We start from the raw sequence: 21342 nt of genomic DNA on the forward strand, positions 1-21342 counted from the left end.
TGTCAAGAGTTTGTAAAGACAATGTTTACTTGGCAATTTTTTGTTAGGCCAGGCCAAGATGGCAACGTTAAAAACGAGAAGAAACGAGATAAAGATTTGAAAACCACTGATGCTCTATTAATGTTTAAGGTCTTCCTTCAAAGGAGATTGAGAATTGAATTTGAATATTTTAAATTAATTAATCAATTAGATGTATTTAGAGAGATCTGGGCTGTAAATGATGTTTTATGCTCCTTGGAAGATGAATGTCTAGTCTTAAAGTATGAGTAGGAAAACTGTGTTATTAAATGTTGATTAATTTTGACTGTTAATTTGACTGCAATTCTGTTATAATTGTTAATAAAGGTCTGTTTAAAATTTAAAAAATTATCTATCTATCTATCTATCTATCTATCTATCATTTAGTGCTTTTCATATCTATCTATCTATCTATCTATCTATCTATCTATCTATCTATCTATCATATAGTGCTTTTCATATCTATCTATCTATCTATCTATCTATCTATCTATCTATCTATCTATCTATCTATCTATCTATCTATCTATCATATAGTGCTTTTCATATCTATCTATCTATCTATCTATCTATCTATCTATCTATCATATAGTGCTTTTCATATCTATCTATCTATCTATCTATCTATCTATCTATCTATCTATCTATCTATCTATGGTTTGGGCTCTGAATAAACTCCTCTAAACGTCATTACCAAACTCTTCTCCCTCTTGTGTTGGATATCTGATATTCTCTAACACAAGTTTAACTTCACATGATGCGCCTTTTAATTCAGAGAAATGTGACTCCAAACAGACACTAGTTAGACGGACCCTGCTGAGATAAAGACATCACAAGGCTCTTATGTTCTTTTCTAATGTGGCCCTCTCATTTTCATCAAAGAAAGGTCCATTACAAGGTTCAGACACAACCAGTGTTGCATTCCCTGTGCTACACATTCAGAACAAAGCTTGACTCAAGTCTCTTTATTAGTAAAATGTCCTTTTATGGTGAAGGAGTTTGTGTACTCACTTCATGTGAAAACAGTTATCTGTTTTACATTTCATCCTCTGCAGTTATTATTACTTTTGATTTTCTCCAACAAAAAAAAAACACAGCGTCAAACCAACTGTCATGGAGTGTCTGCCTAGACGGCAACAGAAGATGGAGCCCACTATGAAGGTCCTCTCAGACTTCTAGGTGTAGCAAGCCCACTGTGCCAAAGTAGGCACTTATCTATAAGAGCACAGGGCACCCTGGCCTTTAAAAGTATTTCAAGATCAGTGTTGCAATGGCTTCTGGGACCACCAGAAGGCAGCCTGTACCCTGTTAGAGACCGGCATTTCCTCTCTTTCAAAGTAAAAGCCTGATACCAGATTTCTTTTTTCAAATGTCAACAGGCCAGACTAGACAACCAGACCACCGCTTACACTTTGAAAGGTCACTTTAACAATGAAACAATTTCAAACTGGCAGTTTTACAGTGTAGCTGACTTTCTTAGCAAGATAAAAAGAAGACTTACTGGCAACAGGCAGGTTGCTGCACATGATTTTTCGGAAGTGATAGATGATCCAGGAGGCACACAAGCCAATCAAAGCAAACAGAGACAAAGTCAGCGCCCAGCCTGCTACGCCATGGCCTGCTGAAACAGAGATAGCAGGCGTTAAACAAATGCTGGAGACAAGTAACATGGAAGAAGGGAGCTGGAGGCTTTATTGCAAGCAAATGCTTCAACTCTTCCTCATTGTGGTACATATTTAAACTTTATAAAAATAGAAGGGAAACCTGATATAGTTCAAAATTATTAAAAAATAATTATAAAACAATAATATTAATCATATTTAATATTACTAGTTAAATAATATACATATACAGTATATAAACTTCTAAAGGTTGTGCACATTTGTCACTCAATTACTCTTGAACAACCTGAACTAATACCTCGATCTTGGTCTTAATGGAAAGTTTAGGCACCGGCGAAGCCAAAAATTGTGTTTAGCTCCAACCTCCACAAAATGATCAATGTTTGCGACTTTCTTATCACAAACTGCTCAAGAGCGTGATTTGGCAGAAAGAACAGCAGTGGCATCTGCTGAGTGTGAAGCGCATTGCTGAGGCTACTCATTGGAAGAAACAGCACCAGTAGCTTCTGCGACAAATATAAGAAACACAATACATGTGTGACATGTCAAACAAACTGACTTGTGCTCCTGTCCTCACACCACAGAGATCATTATGATCAGAAAATGCAGTGCTACACCCCGTGTTGGCATGAAACAGAATTCAAGTGGTGACATCTCCTGAGTGTCAAGCCAAGCACAGGAGGTGCTTCAGGGATGAAGGACAACCAAACATAAGCCTGAATATAGAGCCAATGAGCAGCTGGCTAATACTATGGAACCTAATCTATACCATCTTTCTACTATACTAAGGACATGAAAGACATACTCCAGAATGCAACAACGACAATGCAAACATTACATTCACAGTACTATTTAGGGATGTTAGACTGGCGGTGTGCTCATTGTGGGGCAGCATATTTTCCTACTGAAAACGAAAGGATGTATGGTCAAAATGGAACTGTTTAGCTTCTCCATGTGAACCACCTTCATTTGAGGATGAGAAGTCTGCGTACTTCCAAGTGCTAAGAATTAATGGTAATAGCAGTAATATTGATCATCTGAGAGGCGCACGCTTTTAGACACCAAGGGAGACCTCCCCACAGCCTGTCAGACTCTGATAATATTGAGCGGGTGCTGTTACCCTTTAGGCACCCTTTCTGAAAGTAGAAGTGCACACGCTCTACACACAGGACGACACTGGTTCATGTGGCACTTCCCAAATTTAATCTCATGCTTCCAAAACACAATGTGAGCTCAGAGGGAGATAAGGAGAGAACCAGGGACACTCTGCCTGATCCAGCAATGTCATCAGTAGTCTCTAAAGAACACGACTGGCACTAGCAGGCCAGTCGCTTGTGGTGGGACTGATTGATCCAAGATGTGACTAACAGACATGAAAATGTTATACCATTCATACATTTCAAGATTTCAGTCTTTTTTTTACTACTAATTGTTCAATTTCTGGCACAAAGTTGGACATCATATATTGTGATGTTGGTTGGGCAATTGAAAGCTACAGAGCTTTATGTATCCTATGGCTTACCTGGTTTTGGAAAAATGAATGCCTGGAAAACATTGCTTCTTAAAGTGATGTTTCTCCCCAGGTGTTGCCAACTGGCTTGGCAGTAGTAGTTGCCGCTTTCTTCACTTTTTGTCAGCTGCAGCTTCTGTTTATTGTTTTTAGGTAAGTGAACAGAGTCCTCAATGGACCCCTTGTACCAGGCAAACCAGAAGGTTGTGGAGCCAGGATCCACCTGGCAAATGAGGGTGAGTGCTTCTCCTTCAAAGACGAAGAGTTTCTTTGGGTCAGAGGTGATGGAAACATTTTTACCTGAACACACAAACACATCGTTAAAAAACAAACGGCAGCTCTGTACGCTGTAAACAAAAGAGCTGCACTGCGTCCAATACACGGTAACTATTGACAGTCCGAGACGGCAGGCAGGATTAATAAATAAGCAAACGGTGATGCAGTGCAAATGTTGATTTTTTAAACGGAACAATTTTTTTGTTAGGCGAGGTTCCTTTGAATTTTACTCACACACATCAACTTAATTATATAAGAAGATAAATCACTCTGGAGAGAACAACCAACAATAAACCAATTATAGCCACAAGTGGTGCCAGTGAGGAGCAGCTTCAGCAACAGACTGCTGTCACCATCCTGCTCCACTGACAGACTGAAGAGATCGTTCCTCCCCCACACTATGTGACTCTTCAGTTCCACCCGGGGGCGTAAACGTTAATATTATACAAAATTATTGTCTGTCTGTTATACCTTCATTGTTATCACTCTTTAATTTAATATTGTTCTTTATCAGTATGCTGCTGCTGGAGTATGTGAATTTCCCCTTGGGATTAATAACGTATCTATCTATCTATCTATCTATCTATCTATCTATCTATCTATCTATCTATCTATTATATAGTGCCTTTCATATCTATCTATCTATCTATCTATCTATCTATCTATCTATCTATCTATCTATCTATCTATCTATCTATCTATCATATAGTGCCTTTCATATCTATCTATCTATCTATCTATCTATCTATCTATCTATCTATTATATAGTGCCTTTCATATCTATCTATCTATCTATCTATCTATCTATCTATCTATCTATCTATCTATCTATCTATCTATCTAACAGATGGACCCTCAGAATCCCCAGAAAGTGGCTACTTCTGCTCAGTTCCCATCTTGTCATATTGTGTATTGCATTCAAGTTTTATCCATGCAGCATAAGAGTGGAGCGTTGTTGTAGAGCAGCCAAATGAGGAGAAGATGTGTTCAACCACCATGGAACTACTTTTGCTTAAACTACTGTCAAAGGCACCATATAGCATAATGGCTGAGTGACCAGTTGCCTTATGGTCCTGCGCCACTCACTCTATATGTTATATTCACTTGTACTGAAAGACACTACATAACATAAGTGCTGATTACTTGCCCAATCTGCATGGTTACCCTGTACAGTATTGATTGATTTTCAATAAGTTATTGTGATATGACGACAGGCACTATATAACGTCATGATCGAGGGATGAGTTTCTTTTGCACTGCATTCATCTGTTCTTTGTAAAGCACCTTCTGATGGTGCCCAGCTTGACAGACACTGGTTAATAGATCTGCTTTGTCGCTCCGTGCCAGTTTATGTCAGGTTCTTATTTGTTTGGCAAACTGATTTAGGAAGAAGCTTGCCATGAAAGGCGCTATATAACTGATCTGCTCTGTTATCCCTGCTGTTTATATTATGCTTTGCCTGCTTTGTGCATCATTTGCTGTTGTTACATTAAATAAGATGTATTGATTGACCTCCCTTGTTATGTCATACTTTGTGCTGCATTTTTATTTTCCTTGTTTATCATTTTGTGATGCTGCTCAGTGTGAAAGGCAATATATATATTGTAAACAAGCGCTTTATAGCGCCCGACCCGGCATAGAATAGGCAGAGGCACGTGTTCACACTCAAAGGTTTTTATTTCTTTTTTCTTCAGCCGTGTGACACGTCTTCCCCGTGCCACACAGCCCAAACACAGTCCCAAGCACCAAACCAACACAAAACCAAACTTTCCTGCTCCACCACTCCTCCCAGGCAACCTCGTCCTCTTCCTCCCGATTCTGGCCTCGATTGCTGGGAGGCAGGCCCTTTTATGCCCCACCCGGAAGTGATCCAGGTGCCTGACCAGCTGGTCTTAATTGCACCTCCGGGTGGGGCTGATAAACCGTCCAGTGTGGTGGCTGGAACTCTGCAGCACCCCCTAGCGGCCACCCCATCTCCCAACCGGGCTGCTGTGGTGGACTCCATGTCCCATGGAGCCACGGGGGAGATTGAGGAGGAATCCAGTGCCAGGGAGACTGCCCCAAGCGCCCCGGGGGAGGTATTGCAAAGTCCATGATGGCTCCCCGGGGCGTATGCATCAGAGCGCCCGGCCGGGCATGGGACCCGGCTGTCCGTCACATGGCCCCTCCCTCAGATGAGGCTTGTGGGGCTCATCGGCCTGCCCCGCGAGGGCCGGTCTTCTCCAGGATGGGGAGTCGGCATTCCTGGTTCCGCGGCTGCGCCCTGTAAAAACAGAATAAACAGGTCTGGGGGCGTTGCCCCGATGTCCCTCGGGACAAGCCCGCCAGACATGGCCACCGCGGCCACAGTCATAACACCGCCGACTCCCTCCAGTACGGCCCCTCTGCATGCGGAAGCAGGCAGGGAACATCTGCCCCTTCGCCCCCTCCGAGGAGGGCTTGTGACGGTTCCGCCCCCCTGCAGTGCAGCCCTCCTTCGGCTCCAAGCCGTCAGGCATACACTGCTCTATGTACGGGGTTTCCGGTTTCCTCTTCCGGTTCCCCCTTTTCCTTTGGGTCGCACTGGCGGTCTGAGTCCCCCTATGAGAAAAGGAGGGACCCCGCACCGCCTGCGTCCCTTTGGACTGCCGCAAGACTGGCGCTAGCGGTCGGGGCGGGGTTGTTTGGCAGCCGGTTTCCACCTGCTGCCTCCCCGCACGCTCGTCCGCCTTGCTGTCAGTCATCACAGCAGCCTCGTGTGGTGGGCGGGTCCGCCTGACAGGCAGTACTAAGCAACACTGCTGCCGTCGCCCCGCCCCATTTCTCTGCGGTGCCGGCTTCACTTACCTGCACCGCTCTGTCCTGCCGGTGGGAGGCTGGCCACCCGCCGTCCGGCCATTCAGCCAGGGTCCCCACGGGATACCGAGCTTCTTCTCCAGCCCCTCCTTCGCCTCCGACAGGACCTGAAAACTTGTAAAGGGACTGTAGGGCGAGGACAACGGACTTCACCTCCCCTACAGCCCAAGAAACATTAATAGTGGCGGCCGGCGGTGGATTTGGGCTCTCCGTGTCGCCCTCCGCCGACGCGTGCCAAGAAGACCCTGTGGATCCCCACAGGGCCCTTCGGGTAGTCTGGAGGAGAGGGAAGGGCGTCCGTCATCCCCGCCTGCCGATCCTCCTCGGCGGGTGATTGACACACGTCCCCCCCCCGTTTACCTGTTTCGCGGAGCCGCTCCTGCCCCACTTGCAGGCGCGCTGGGAAGCTTCGTCCGGGCTCACCTCCGCCAGCTGCTGGCTCAAGCCGAGGAAAGACACAGCTCGCCTCGCTCACCCCGAGCTGGCTCCGTCTGCCACGCCATGGACACTCGTCCCCCTGCCCGCACCGGGTGCTTCGCCCCTCGGCGTCCAGGAGGTAGGATGACCCGCAGGCGGAAAAACATACCCGCAACTCGTCACCTACCTCCGGTTGCAACCCGTGCGGCGAACTAGCGTGGCGGCGTCTGCCAGTTGGCCTCTGTGTCCGCCCGGCTTTTTTCTTCCCCATGACAAAAGCGCCTGCAGCAGCTCCTCGGCGGCGGTTGGATAGTCCCGCTGGCTTGCGCGTGCCTGCTTGCGGCCCCTGCCGCGTGTGCGCGCTTCGCGCTGTACTGCGTGTGCTGGCTTGCGGCTCCTGCGGCGTGCGCGCTTCAGTGCGCTGTGCTGTGCAGTCCTGCCCGATTGCTTGCCTGTAGCTGCGTCGGGAGCGCGCTCTCCAACGCCGCTGAGCCGAGAACCGTGCCCCGCGCTGTTGCGCTTCGCTATGCCGGGTCAGCAAGAGTAAAAAACCGCAGGTTCCGACCCAAATGGACGGGCCGGGATCCTGCCGACTACGCCAGTGTAAACAAGCGCTTTATAGCGCCCGACCCGGCATAGAATAGGCAGAGGCACGTGTTCACACTCAAAGGTTTTTATTTCTTTTTTCTTCAGCCGTGTGACACGTCTTCCCCGTGCCACACAGCCCAAACACAGTCCCAAGCACCAAACCAACACAAAACCAAACTTTCCTGCTCCACCACTCCTCCCAGGCAACCTCGTCCTCTTCCTCCCGATTCTGGCCTCGATTGCTGGGAGGCAGGCCCTTTTATGCCCCACCCGGAAGTGATCCAGGTGCCTGACCAGCTGGTCTTAATTGCACCTCCGGTGGGGCTGATAAACCGTCCAGTGTGGTGGCTGGAACTCTGCAGCACCCCCTAGCGGCCACCCCATCTCCCAACCGGGCTGCTGTGGTGGACTCCATGTCCCATGGAGCCACGGGGAGAATGAAGAGGAATCCAGTGCCAGGAGACTGCCCCAAGCGCCCGGGAGGTATTGCAAAGTCCATGATGGCTCCCCGGGACGTATGCATCAGAGGCGCCCCGGCCGGCATGGGACCCGGCTGTCCGTCACAATATATATATATATATATATATATATTGTGAACGCTGGTCCCAGCACAGACAGACGGACGACATGTTTTCACCCAACACACTTTTATTTACAGTATATACAACAATATAAACAGTCACGTGCACTCACAAAACCCCAGTGCCTTCTGCACTGATTCCCCCAAGTCCAGGGCCCACAGTTCTGTGCCTTCCTTCCTGGCCGCCTCCTGTCCTCGCTCTCCAGCTCAGTCTGCTTCCTCCCGACTTCCACACATGACTGGAGGGAGGCGGCCCCTTAAATAATGCCCCGGATGAGCCCCAGGTGTTTCCGTCCTTAGCCACGCCCCAGCGTGGCGGAAGTATCGCCGTCTTCCTGGCAGCTCTCCGGGTGCCACACAAGTCTTCCCCGCACTTCCTGGTGTGGCGGAAGTGCCGGGCTCCCGGATAATAGGCACCGGGCGCCGCCTGGCGGTGGCCACGGGTCCCTACAGGGCTGGGCTTCAAAGCCCTGTACCCGAGGCCCCTGCCTAACCAGGACGGACGCCCCACTCTGTCTGGAGGAGGCACTCGCCTCCTCCGGTCCTCAAGCGCCCCGCCGGGCTCCTGCCCGACCGGCAACCGCACGGGATAAACCGGCATCGGGGCGCCGCCTGGCGGTGACCACGGGCCCCTACAGGGAAGGGCTTCCATGCCCTCAAGGACACGTGGGTCCGAACGGCACAACCCGAAAGGGCAGCACGTCCCCAGCGAGGGTCCTACTATGTCCCCAGGGCCCAACACGGCACCCTGGGACATCTGTCTTCGGCACCCTCGCCGGCGCAAACGTCCCCCTGTGGTCTGCGCCGCCCGCCCCGCTGTTCCCCCCAGCGGGTCACCGTAGTCCTCCCGGCGTGGAGCACTCCCGCGGAGCGGCCCGTTCCAGGAGGGCAGGTCCCTGTCGACGTCGGCCTCAGCGCTCGTCGGGGCTTCGGGCCTGTAAAATAAAGGAACAGAGGGCCAGAAGCACAGCCAGGGCACTCACCCCGAGCGCCCGTCGGTCTCCGTATCGACCGTGCTCCTGCCCCCCTCCGACAGCCCCCAACTTGCCTGCTGAAGTCCTCCGCCGCAGGTTCCATGCCCGTCCGCTCGCCGGCCTCGGCACCGCTCGCAGGCAGCTCGCCCAGCCGCCCAGGAGATCTCCTCTGTCCATCCAGAGGACGGCCCTTCTCCGGACACGCGCACAGCGCGCGTCCTCTCCTATCGGAGGAACCGGCATTCACCCTTCGGTTCCTCCTTCTTTTCTTGGACGCGCTGACGGTCTGGGTCTGAGCACAGCAAAAGCTCAAATCCAGCCCCGTCTGCGTCCAGGCAGAGCGACAGGAGACAGCTGCAGGCTTGGAGCGCAGGGCGCTAGGACCCAGGGCACTCAGCAGCCCCGATCCTACCAGCCCCTGCATATTCGAGCTCCTCGCCGCGCTAGCCGTCTGCACCGCGGCGTCTGCTGTCGGGAGGTTGCTTACTTGGAGCTGATCGTCCCGTAAACGGTCACAGCCATGTTCGCAAACCTCCCCACTTGCTTTACGGGACGGTAATACTCACCCCCCCCGCCGTGTTCTGCCGGCCTCCGGTTCCAGCGCGCGCCGATCCTCCGCCTCACGCGGGCGTCTCTCCCGACGCGACCGCTTTCCCGCCAGCTGCTCACACTGAGCGGCGAGAACACATAGCAGCTCCTCTAAGGACGGCTCGGCGGGCGAAGGGACTCCTCCGACACACGCCGAGCCGCTGGTGGAGAGGAGAGACAGACGTCGGTGAGCTTACCTGTCGATCGGCTCCACGCGACGCCTGCCTCTTCTGGGCCACTCCCTCTGGCCCAATCGGGTCCTTCTCCGACACGAGACTGGCATTCCTTGGGCCCGCCTCTATCCAATCATCGGCGGCACGCAAGACACACCGCCAATCCCGTGCCTGTCAGCGGGCGGGACCTCCGCCCGCGCCATCTTGCCTCCCTGCTCGAGAAAAGCGGAGACGTGCCTCCTCGCCGCGTTGTGGCTGCGGCGATGCCTGGAGCCACAGCGGCTCCGCTTCCGCAGCCTTCTTTGCTGCCGCCGTCGCCGCGCTGCCGACAGCCCGTGGCGCGGCGTGCTCCTGCCACGGACGCGGATCCGGTTCGTCCCTCCCTGTAGAAATGAAGGTAAGACCGACCCCGAGGGGCCGATGAATGCAGGGCAGGGCACTTACCTCCCGGATCCCGTCATGCCGAGGCCCCCCGGTGTGGCCTTCTGTGCTGCCACGCCGCCTGGCTGTCTGTCTCGACAGCGCGACTGGAGCCCGCTGCGCCTCGGCGATGTCTGGTTCTCCTCCGCACCGGAAAAGCAATTCCGCTGTCCGTGGCGGTGTCTGAAGCGAACGCTCCCGCTGGTCAGTGCACAGGCGCTCCGCGCCAGTGTGTGGGGTCGCTGCTGCGCCGGGCCGTTCACAGAAATTAATTGTTTGAACACAGGTCCCCGCCTTGAACCAGGCGGAGCATCCTGCCGACTACGCCACTGTGAACGCTGGTCCCAGCACAGACAGACGGACGACATGTTTTCACCCAACACACTTTTATTTACAGTATATACAACAATATAAACAGTCACGTGCACTCACAAAACCCCAGTGCCTTCTGCACTGATTCCCCCAAGTCCAGGGCCCACAGTTCTGTGCCTTCCTTCCTGGCCGCCTCCTGTCCTCGCTCTCCAGCTCAGTCTGCTTCCTCCCGACTTCCACACATGACTGGAGGGAGGCGGCCCCTTAAATAATGCCCCGGATGAGCCCCAGGTGTTTCCGTCCTTAGCCACGCCCCAGCGTGGCGGAAGTATCGGCCGCCTTCCTGGCAGCTCTCCGGTGCCACAAAGTCTTCCCCCCGGCACTTCCTGGTGTGGCGGAAGTGCCGGGCTCCCGGGATAATTAGGCACCGGGGCGCCGCCTGGCGGTGGCCACGGGTCCCTACAGGGCTGGGCTTCAAAGCCCTGTACCCGAGGCCCCCTGCCTAACCAGGACGGACGCCCCCACTCTGTCTGGAGGAGGCACTCGCCTCCTCCGGTCCTCCAAGGCGCCCCGGCCGGGCTCCTGCCTCGACCGGCAACCGCACGGGATAAACCGGCATCGGGGCGCCGCCTGGCGGTGACCACGGGCCCCTACAGGGAAGGGCTTCCATGCCCTCAACCCGTGGCCCCAACAGAACCAGGACGGACGCCTCGCGGTCTGGAGGAGGCACAAGCCCTCCTCACGCCCTCCTGGGCGTCCCGGCCGGGCTCCAGCCCCGGCCGGGGCCACAATATATATAGATGATTGATTGACTGATACTTGACTCATCCATCTTGTCATCCTGTTTTGCTTTGATTTGGTGGTCACTGTGAAAGGCGCTGTATTCATTAAGAATGGGTTCATCTGCTTTGTTCTCCCATGATGCTTTGTACTGAATTCTCGTATTACCTGGTTAACCAATTTGTGATGATGCTCACCATGAAAGGCGCTGTACAAATTAAAGACTGATTGATCTGCCTTGTTGTCCTGTGCTGCTTTGTATTGTGTTCTTGTTTTCTTTGTTCATTACTTTCTGATGGTGCTCACTGTAAAAGGCACTATATAAACTATCGGCTGCTTGCTCTACCTTGCTACATAAAGTATTTTTGTTTCCTTTGTCAGTTAGTTTAAGATATTCACTTTGAAAGGCACTATATAAATTAAATGTTTTTTTCTCCTGTGATTCTTTGCAATGTATTCTTGTTTTCTTTGTTAATGACATTGTTTTGGTGTAGATTGTGAAAGGCACTATATACATTGAAGCTGATTGATTAATCTGTGCTTAATACCTGCCTAATGAACCTGCCTTGACATGCTGTGTTGCTACACTACATATTGCACTTTTGTTTTATTTGTTAATCAATTACCGATGGCGTTCACTGTGAAAGGCACTATATAAATTACATACTGATTGATTTTCCTTCTTATCCTGTGTTGTTTTGTATTCATGTTCTTTTGGTGTTGACTGTGAAAGGCACTATATAAACTATGAGCTGTTTCAGCTGCCTTGTTTTGCCATGCTGCTTTATAATAAATAATAATAATTCTTTACATTTATGTAGCGTTTTTCTCACTAGTTAAAGCGCTCAATGAATTGTATTTCTGTTCTCTTCATTAATCACTTTAGTGTGGTGCTGGCTGTGAAAGGCACTATATAAAGTGAATCCTGTTTGATTGATCTACTCAGTGCTTCCCTGCGGACCCCCTGTGGCTGCCGTTTTTTGTTCCAAGCATCTTCTGTTTTTAATTGGACTCCTGGGCTATTTCCTAGATTCTTTGTTTTGGGAACAATATAGAAATCAGAAAACTATGTTTGGTAAAAAATATATACCGATATATTAAACATATTACATATATTAAAATGTACTAAGCAGTTATATGTGAATGATGTTTTTATTTCTTTTTAACAATATTTTCTTCTTGTTTTTCATTCTACTTTTCCAGGTATTCTGAATGTTTAATTAATCCATTATTTACTAATTTGTGCATCTGACGCTAAAGTAGTTACCGCCTTTAATTATTCAGTGTTGTTTGCTTGGGGGTCGGTTTTGCTCGTTTCTAATTGTCATTAATAAGATACAACGAAGGGGGAAAACTGCACAGAGAAAGGGCAAAATATAATGAAATCGACAAAAGAGAGTTAAGCGTTTAAATCTATAGCAAAAGCAGAACTATTTCTAAAAATCATGCTACTGTACTTTCTTAATGTAGAATAAGAGAAGAGAAAAATAATACCAGCTAATTAAACGAGATCAGTGTTATCACTGATTATGAAGCTGACTGGAACAAAAACCTGCAGCTACAGTGGGACCCCAGGACTGAGTTTGAGAACCCCGATCTACCTTATTGTACACGGAGATTCACTCGAAAGAGGCCCCGAATATTCTGTTGTAACTCCGTTAGGATGAAGCAATCTGAACCTAAACAATACGCTCCATACTTTGACCTACGTGTAATCGATTGCGTTACATGCGATGCTGGAAGTGGTTTCCACTTTCTGCCAGACAGATTTCGACTTGGCGCTCCACGTTCCTGAGCGTCTCCGGGGGAATAGCAGCGATTTCACGTTGAATGTTTTCCTTCAAATCCTCCAGAGTACGAGGCTTGTTCCGAAAGACTTTTCCTTTGAGCATACCCCAAAGGAAGAAGTCTGGTGGTGTCAGATCCGGCGACTGTGGTGGCCAAAGCCCCTATGAAATTACCCTGTTGCTGAAGAAGGACTCAATTTCCGCCTTGCTCCTTGCTGTGTGTGACATTTTGTTCCATCTTGCTGGAAGTAACCTTCTGTTAACTCACAATCATCCATTTGATTCTGACAAATTGGCGACCCAATAGGTTCGCACCATGAAGACGCGCTGCTCAATACTGTACACCACCATCCTGATAGGAAGCTGAGTGACTGAGTGAAGGGGTACGGGCGGTATGCACCCAGAAGTTGCAAACGGAGGTTTAAATGTCACGACGGCTCATCGCTCCGACGCAGGGGCATCCCGGCTTGTCTGAAGCTCCATATAATGAAGGGCACATTGTTTCGTTCAGATTGCTTCATCCTAGCGAGAGTTATTACAGAATATTCAGGGCCTCTTTTGAGTGAATCTCCCTGTCCAACATCACTTGGTACTGATTTCTTTTGTTTTCTTTGTTAATTTCTTTGTGATGGTGCTCACTGTAAAAGACACAATATCAATTACAGGCTGATTGGTCTCTCTTTGTTAGTCACTTTGTTTTGGTGCTGACTGTGAAAGGCGCCATATAATTTGAAGCTTGATTGCTCGATCTGTCCTTACTATTTGCTTTCTTGAGCTGCCGTGTCGTGTTACTTTGTATTGTGTTCTTGTTTTCATTTTTCATCAGTTTGTTTTGGTGCTGACTGTGAAAGGCGCTATATAATTTGAAGCTTGATTGATTGATCTGTCCTTATTATCTGCCTTATGGAGCAGCCTGCATATTGTGTTATTTAACTTGTTAATCAGCTTCTGATGGTGTTCACTGTGAAAGGCACTATATAAATGAATCTGCCCTCTTACCCCATGCTGCTGTGTATTGTATTCTGGCTTGCACTGTAAAGCACTCTGTATATTTCCTCTGTTTGAAAGGCACTATATATTAGAATGAGTGACTGTTTGATTGAAATAGAAAGCCTTCTTTGTTTCTCCTTTTATGTTTCCTGGCCACTCTACCACTGCCTGATTTTATAATAAATACAAGTGCAGTTGGATCTTCACATCTTTTTAATATTTCACATTCTGACATTTCTTTATGCTGCTCTGGGTGCTGGAGACCACCATTCTCCATAAGAGCTCCATATTGAGGAGTCACAGGGTCCCAGTGTGGAGAAAGTGGACTTCAGAAAGTGGATAGCTGGCTGGCTGACTGGCTGGCTGGAAGGAGGAGGAATTTTGTGAAGAGGCAGCACACCAGAGATGAATCAAACAAAGTGGGACCGCCAACGGATCAAGGAGAGCGGCGAGATCTCACAGAGCAGACGTTCACCTCAGCGCGCCCTTGAACAAACGGAACAAATTCCTCCCTTCAGCTTTCATTTCTTCATTTGTGTGTATTTTGGACTGCCTTCTGTGGACTTGTGTTTGCCTAAAGTAGGCCATTTCACGTGTCTGTTGGTTAAACAAACTATTGACATTAAAAAAGACAAAACAAAGAAGTTGAAGAAGAAAGGAGGAGAGCACGTCCTCGCCAAAGTAAACTTGCCGTACTCACTTTCCAAGGCTGACGTCCAGGTGATATTGACGCTGTCCTTGAGGGTCATTGCACTGCATATGTAACTGTCATTGCCCCCCAGGTCTGTTGTACTGAACTGAAAGGTGGCTCCTTCACTGACCTTGGTGTGGTCACCGGTCTTTGGATCGAGCTTGAACCAGGTGTAGTTGGTGGGCCAGTGTTCGTTCTCAAAATGGCAGTCCAGTGTAATAGTTACCCCGGATGAATTGTGGAAAATGGAAGCATTGGCAGAGATCTTTGGTTTGGGAAGTGAACCTGGAAGAAACACAGGGTGTTAACAAGTGGCATCAGGAACATGGCTTACATGCCCTTATTAAACAAGTTCTAGTATGACAAAGAAAATGTGAAATGACACAAGGAGTCAGGGCAAAACAAAGCACGCTTCAGGGGATTTCTTATTAAAATTACAGGTAAAAGCCCCTCGGTTCTGGACTTTCATTCATTCTCCATATCTGCTTATGAAACATTAAAACAGAAATGAAACTGATTTCAAGTTTGCGACAGAGTCTCTCTGTGCCTGTAGGAGGTGCTGCTGCTAAATAGGCTTAGGTGTTGTAGTGACAGAAGGTAGACATCAGAGGGCAGACTATTACTTCTATTAATCTAGACCGGCCTGGGTGGCGAACTCCAGGCCTCGAGGGCCACAGTGGCTGCAGGTTTTCATTCTTACCATCTTCTTAATTAGTGACCAGTTTTTGCTGCTGATTACTTCTTTTAATTAACTTGACTCAGACTCCTTAGTTGTTTCTTTTTCTTTAATTAGCAGCCAAACAATAATGAGATACAAAACAAGATACCACATGACCAGCTCCCCTGTGCCCATCACTCAATATCTGAAATTAAAGAGAGGTGCTGGTCTTGGTAAGGTTGATCTCTCAGGACACCAAAACATTTTGACGGTGCTCTTAGGAAGAACAGAAAAACAACAGTTCTGGAAATGTCTGCTGTGGCAAATGAGAGCAGCAACAATCTATGGAATTAAATAACGGGTTTAATTAACAGCAAGAATTGGCTTCTCATTAAGAAAGTGATTGGAGTGAAATTGGTTGGAGTTTGAGGCCCCAGTTTAGCTGGTCATCTATCGGCTCATTTCACATCTCATTTCTGCTTGGCTGTCATTTAATGAAGAAAGGAATCAATTCACTGCGGTGGGCTGGTGCCCTGCCTGGGGTTTGTTTCCTGCCTTGTGCCCTGTGTTGGCTGGGATTGGCTCCAGCAGACCACCGTGACCCTGTAGTTAGGATATAGCGGGTTGGATAATGAATGGATGGATGGAAACAATTCAGATGGCTGAACTCTTCTAACAGAGCTATTACAGCGATGGGGAAAAAGTTAATTAGCAGTGAAAACTTGTCACTGATTAGGAAAAAGGTTAGAATGAAAACGTGTAGCTACTGCGACACTCCATGCCTGGAGTTCGCCACCCCTGATCTAGACTGTCATGAAGAATCATTCAAGTAAAGGATGTCTCTTCATTCATTTCCCATTTCTTGGCCGTCCGGAACCCATCCTGTGGTTGAGTTTAAAAAATGAGTAATAGCAAACATATAGGTTGATAAATTTAGGTTATAAAATTAGCTTTATCAGCCAGTTAATCATGGCTGTCCATTGATCCGATGATGATGCTGTCCATCCATTTGTCCATCTCTGACCCCCAGTGTGTACGTTAGTGGAAAAGCAGACCAGGAGACACAATGGGCAGGAGATTTGCCCCAAGGCGCAGTAGGTTGCCTTGCTGCTCCTTTATCCTTTTGTTGTTGGGTCAATGGTTGTTTGAAGTGATGGACTCCTTCAATGAAGGTGCATCTCCACAGGGCATGATCCCCAGCCAATGTCTCGAACTGCCTATGTGGAATTGAGCAGGCCTTGAGAGAAAAAAAATTGCTTCATATTTGTATAACGTTTTATGAATAAGGGAGAAAGGCAGAACTGTAGTAACCACAGAGGGACAAAATTGATAAACCACAGCATAAAGTTATGGGAAAGAGTAGTGGAAGCTCAGTAAAGAAGGGAGCAGCAGGATGGTTTCATGCCAAGAAAGAGCACCACAGATGCAATGTTTACTCTGAGGGTGTTGATGGAGAAGTTTAGAGAAGGCTGGAAGGAGTTGCATTGTGTCTTTGTGGACTTAGAGAAAGCATATGACAGGGTGTCTCAAGAGGAGCTGTGGTATTGCATGAGAAAGTTGGGAGTGGCAGAGGAGTACGTGAGAGTTGTACAGGATATGTACGAGGGAAGTGTGACAGTGATGAGGTCTGTGATAGGAGTGACAGATGCATTCAAGGTAAAGGTGGGAATACATCAGGGACAAGACAAGATTAGACAGAAGTCCCCATAGACTATGATGTTTGCTGATGACATTGTGCTGTGTAGTGAGAGTAGGGAGCAGGTTGAAGAGACCCTAGAGAGGAGTAGATATGCTCTAGAGAGGAGAGGAATAAAAGTCAGTAGGAACAAGACAGAATACATGTGTGTGAATGAGAGGGAGGTCAGAGGAATGATGAGGATGCAGGAAGTCGAATTGGTGATGGTGGATGAGTTTAAATTCCTGGAATCACCAGTACAGAGTAACGGGGAGTGTGGAAGAGAAGTGAAGAAGAGAGTACAGGTAGGATGGAGTGGGTGGAGAAGAGTTTCAGGAGTGATTTATGACAAACGGGTATCAGCAAGAGTGAAAGGGAAGGTCTACAGGACAGTAGTGAGACCAGCTATGTTATAAGGGTTGGAGACGGTGGCACTGACCAGAAAGCAGGAGACAGGTGGAGGTGGCAGAATACAAGATGCTAAGAGTTGCATTGGGTGTGGCGAGGATGGACAGGATTAGAAATGAGGACATTAGAGGGTCAGCTCAGGTGGGAGTGTTGGGAGACAAAGTCAGAGAGGCGAGATTGCATTGGTTTGGACATGTGCAGAGGAGAGATGTTGGGTTTATTTAGAGAAGGATGTTAAGGGTGGAGCTGCAAGGCAAGACAGAAAGAGGAAGGCCTAAGAGAAGGTGAATGGATGCAGTGAGAGAGGACATGCAGGTGATGGTGAAACAGAGCAAGATGACGAGGACAGGAAGATATGGAAGAAGATGATCCTCTGTGGCGACCCCTAACGGGAGCAGCCAAAAGAAGAAGAAGAAGTAGTTTAAAGGGAAGAAGGCTGAGTATGTGGCTGTAGCACATTTATGATCCTACTAGATAAGATAATATTTTTTGTTGAGCCATCTATGGTGGGCACTGATGTTGACCAGGTGGATCAGGTGGATACAGATGCACTTTACATTCTATTAATTTGTATGAGCTTCAAGATTCCCACCTAATCCTCACTCCCACCACACCTACTCGAAGAAAGAAATACAAAAATAAGCCACAAACGTAGGTGAGGCCCTTCATTGGCCTATCCTGCAGAAACTCACCTCAAGGCAGCCAGTGTCATGTTTCATTTTCCCCCTAGCTGGTGCTCACAGTTGTGTTTCTTCTCTGTTTTTTAAAATTTTGTATAATTTATTTGTATTAATGTTACATTTGTACATTTTACTCTGCGTGTGTCTGTGGGTTGAAGTGGCGGGGCCTAGATTATAACACTTGTGTTTTGTGGTTGGCTACCCAAGAGGCAGGGCCACCTGCCAATCCTCACCAGGAATGGCCTTTCACTCAGTTTAAGAGAGATCCTCCCATAGTTCCTTGCGGTTCATTGAATGTGCTGGAGAGAGGCGAGTTTTGGTGAGTTCCTGTGCTATTGCTATCTCTATTGGTTATATTTTCTGGATTTTCGACCCTCTGTTTTGTTTTTCCATGTTGTCTTTAGATTACATTTAGGGACTGTTGACTTTCTGATCCTTTGATCTGTTTTAGACCTTGCTTCTGGATCTCGGATTGGGAATGTGTTTATTGTTATTGTTTGAACCTCCGCTCTGTTTCCGACCACAACTTCTCGATACTTTTTGGCAACTGTTTGCTGTGTCTGCCTTGCCGTTTCAGGCATCTCCTTGTGGTATTTGGAGCTTTGGGCCTTGCACAGCCTTTTGTAAAATGAAATGTTTTATTTTTATCAAGATTCATCTCTGCCCTTTTTGTTTCTAGTCGAGGTGTTTTGACTCTATTGGGCAACTTTGGAATTTTTATTGGTACCTGTGCTTTCAGGACTCCCAGATCACGACAGCCAGTCCCCGGTTACTACCAGCAGGCGTCAGCCCACTCAGGCCTAAAAGGGGAACTGGCACTAAAGTTCAAAAAGTAAGAGTGTTCTCAATTATATGTGTTTTGGGAGGTTGGGGTGTTTTTATTGCTTGTTTTTATTACAAAATGTGTGAATATTTTTTTGAGCTTCTGTAAAACTTTGCCTCGATGGTAGTGGAATATCTCCACCATGACCTCCTATGGACACAACAAGCTGGAAGTCTTTAAATGTAAACTTGTGACACAACTGGTCAGACCCGACCACAATGTAATTTGTCTTACCCTCACCTATAAGGTATCAATAATTAAACAGCAGCGGCTCTCCTATTATCCAAGCCAGACATTCTCTTGTTTGTTTTTGTTTGTTTTATTATTTACATGTTTCTTGAGCTTCTGTAAAATTTTTATTTCCCATTGGGGACAAATAAAGAACTGTCTTTCTATCTTTATATGTGTCTGTTTATGGTCCAGGGTGCACTGAGTACATTTTCATTAAGGATTTCTGTATACTTTACTCCATTCAGTTCCACTTAACTCTGAGTACTCTTAGAGTCCTAATGCTGCTACCATCATGCTTCACCATTCAAGTGGTATTGCCCAGGTGATGAGCAGGGCCTGATTTCCTCCAGACGAGAAGCTAATCTTGGTTTCATCAGACCAGAGAATCCTGTTTCTCATAGTCTGAGAGTCCGTTAGGCGCCTTTTTGCACACTCTAAGTAGACTTCTATGTGTCTTTTACTGAGAAGGTACTTTTGTTTGGTCACTCTGTCACTAAGCCCAGTGTTTCAGTAATGTTTTTCCTTCTGGAAGTTTCTCCCATCTCCACACAGGTTCTCTGGAGTGATCATCGGGTTTCTGGTCATCTTTGTTACCAAGACTCTTCTCCCCTGATTTCTCCGTTTGGCTGGGTGGTTGTCACGGTACTTCCAGACTTCTTCTATTTGACAATTCTCAAGTCCTCTGTTCTCTTGGGTACAGGAATTTTTGTATCCTTGCCCAGATCTGCACCTTGACATAGTCCTGTTCTTAAGCTCTGCAGGAAATTCCTTTGACCCAATGGCTTGGTTTTTGCTAAGCTGTGGACCTTCTGTAGACAGCTGTGTGTGTCTTTCCTAATCATGTCCAGTCAGCTGAATTGACTAATGGTGGACTTCAGACAAGGTGCAGAAACATCTTAGCGATGAACAATGGAAAGGGATGCACCTGGGCCAAGTTTCAAGTGTTACAGCAATGGGTTTGAATACTTGTGTCAATGAGATATTCAGTGTTTTTATCTTTCTCTCTCTATATATAAAATCCAACGTCTGTCTGTCTGTTTGCATGTCTGTCCACTTTTCACGAGCGAACTACTTGAAAGATTTAGATCAGGTTTTTTCTATAATTTGCTTGGACATTCCAGTTGATTTTGTGACATCTCTCATTGCGCTAAGTGTCATAGATCCCTTGTGGTATCGATTTATTAGCACAAATCCAAGAGAGAAGCAGCGGGCCGAGGGGAGAGGAGTGGGGCCCTCCTCACTCAAACGCCAGCCTTGGGGCGTATCTTATATCCGCTTAGCTAGCGAACGAGAGAACTACTTAAAGGATTTAGATTGGGCATTGTTCTAGGATTTGCTTGAACATTCCAGTTGATTTTGCGACTTCTCTCATCACACTAAGAATCGTAGTTTACTTGCAGGAGCGATATATTTGCGGTAATCCGAGACAGAGGCTGCTCGCCGAGGGGAGGGAGCAGCGTAACATCAGTAGTAGGGAGTCGGTCTATCTCTGCGTTTTGGAGCGTAACTTCTATTCGCTTAGCTAGCGATACCTTTTTGTTAATTGATTTTTTAAAGTTTGTCCTGTTTCACTACTATACTGGCGGAGCCGAAAGGGGATGACTAGTTTTTAATAAATTGAGAAAAATTCCTAAAATTCTGTTTTTGCTTTATCATTCTAATATATTGAGTGTTGCTTTATCTGGAGAAAAAAAATTAAAATGATTTTATCACAAGGCTGCAGCATAACAAAATGTGAAAATGCGAAGGAATCCGAATACTTTCCGAATCCAATGTAGAAGACACTCCCCTTAATACCGAAAGACAGAAACAAAATTACAACATGCAAATAAAAACCCAAAGTAGTAAATACAGAACACAAGTGTACAAGTAAAGCAAAGCAAAAATCAGAAAAGAAGGTCAACTCAAGCAGAAAAGTAAACAGACCTCAGCAAAGCTGAACTACTGTATATTTCCAAGAAAGTCGATTTAAAAATGGCCAAAGCTAGATAACAAGAGCAAATTGCTTAAAAACAACAATTTTGCAAGATGCAGAGGAAATACTTGAGCAATGTCTTCAGCCATTACACTCCATTTTAATCTCACGGTCCATCTACAATATGCTTGCCCGGTAATAAGACCAAAATGCTGAAGCAAAACTCCAAATTATAATTTGCTTAACAAGCTTACAACAAAAAATAACCATTAAGGACAAAGCCCAGGCCAGGTATTAAACCAAAGTAGGCTGGGAGAAAGCTGATAAAGACCAAAATGAGGTGCCATGTTTGAAGGCAAAATCATACAATGATGGAACCGAATGCTGAGGG

At 47.3% G+C, this 21342-nt stretch overlaps 1 protein-coding gene across 1 annotated transcript in view; it reads right to left on the reverse strand.

Moving 5' to 3' along the window:
* LOC120517918 overlaps positions 1 to 21342 on the reverse strand; it is a 60554-nt gene that overhangs the window by 21011 nt on the left and 18201 nt on the right. Inside the window, exons 3-5 of the mRNA XM_039740429.1 lie at positions 14571 to 14846; positions 3163 to 3450; positions 1520 to 1639 (exon numbers count right to left, since the gene is read on the reverse strand). Of these exons, the coding sequence (XP_039596363.1) occupies positions 1520 to 1639; positions 3163 to 3450; positions 14571 to 14846 (684 nt within the window). The remainder of the gene's footprint in view (positions 1 to 1519; positions 1640 to 3162; positions 3451 to 14570; positions 14847 to 21342) is intronic.

The sequence above is a fragment of the Polypterus senegalus genome, chromosome 17, assembly GCF_016835505.1.
Source record: "Polypterus senegalus isolate Bchr_013 chromosome 17, ASM1683550v1, whole genome shotgun sequence".
Taxonomy (NCBI): Eukaryota; Metazoa; Chordata; class Cladistia; order Polypteriformes; family Polypteridae; genus Polypterus; species Polypterus senegalus.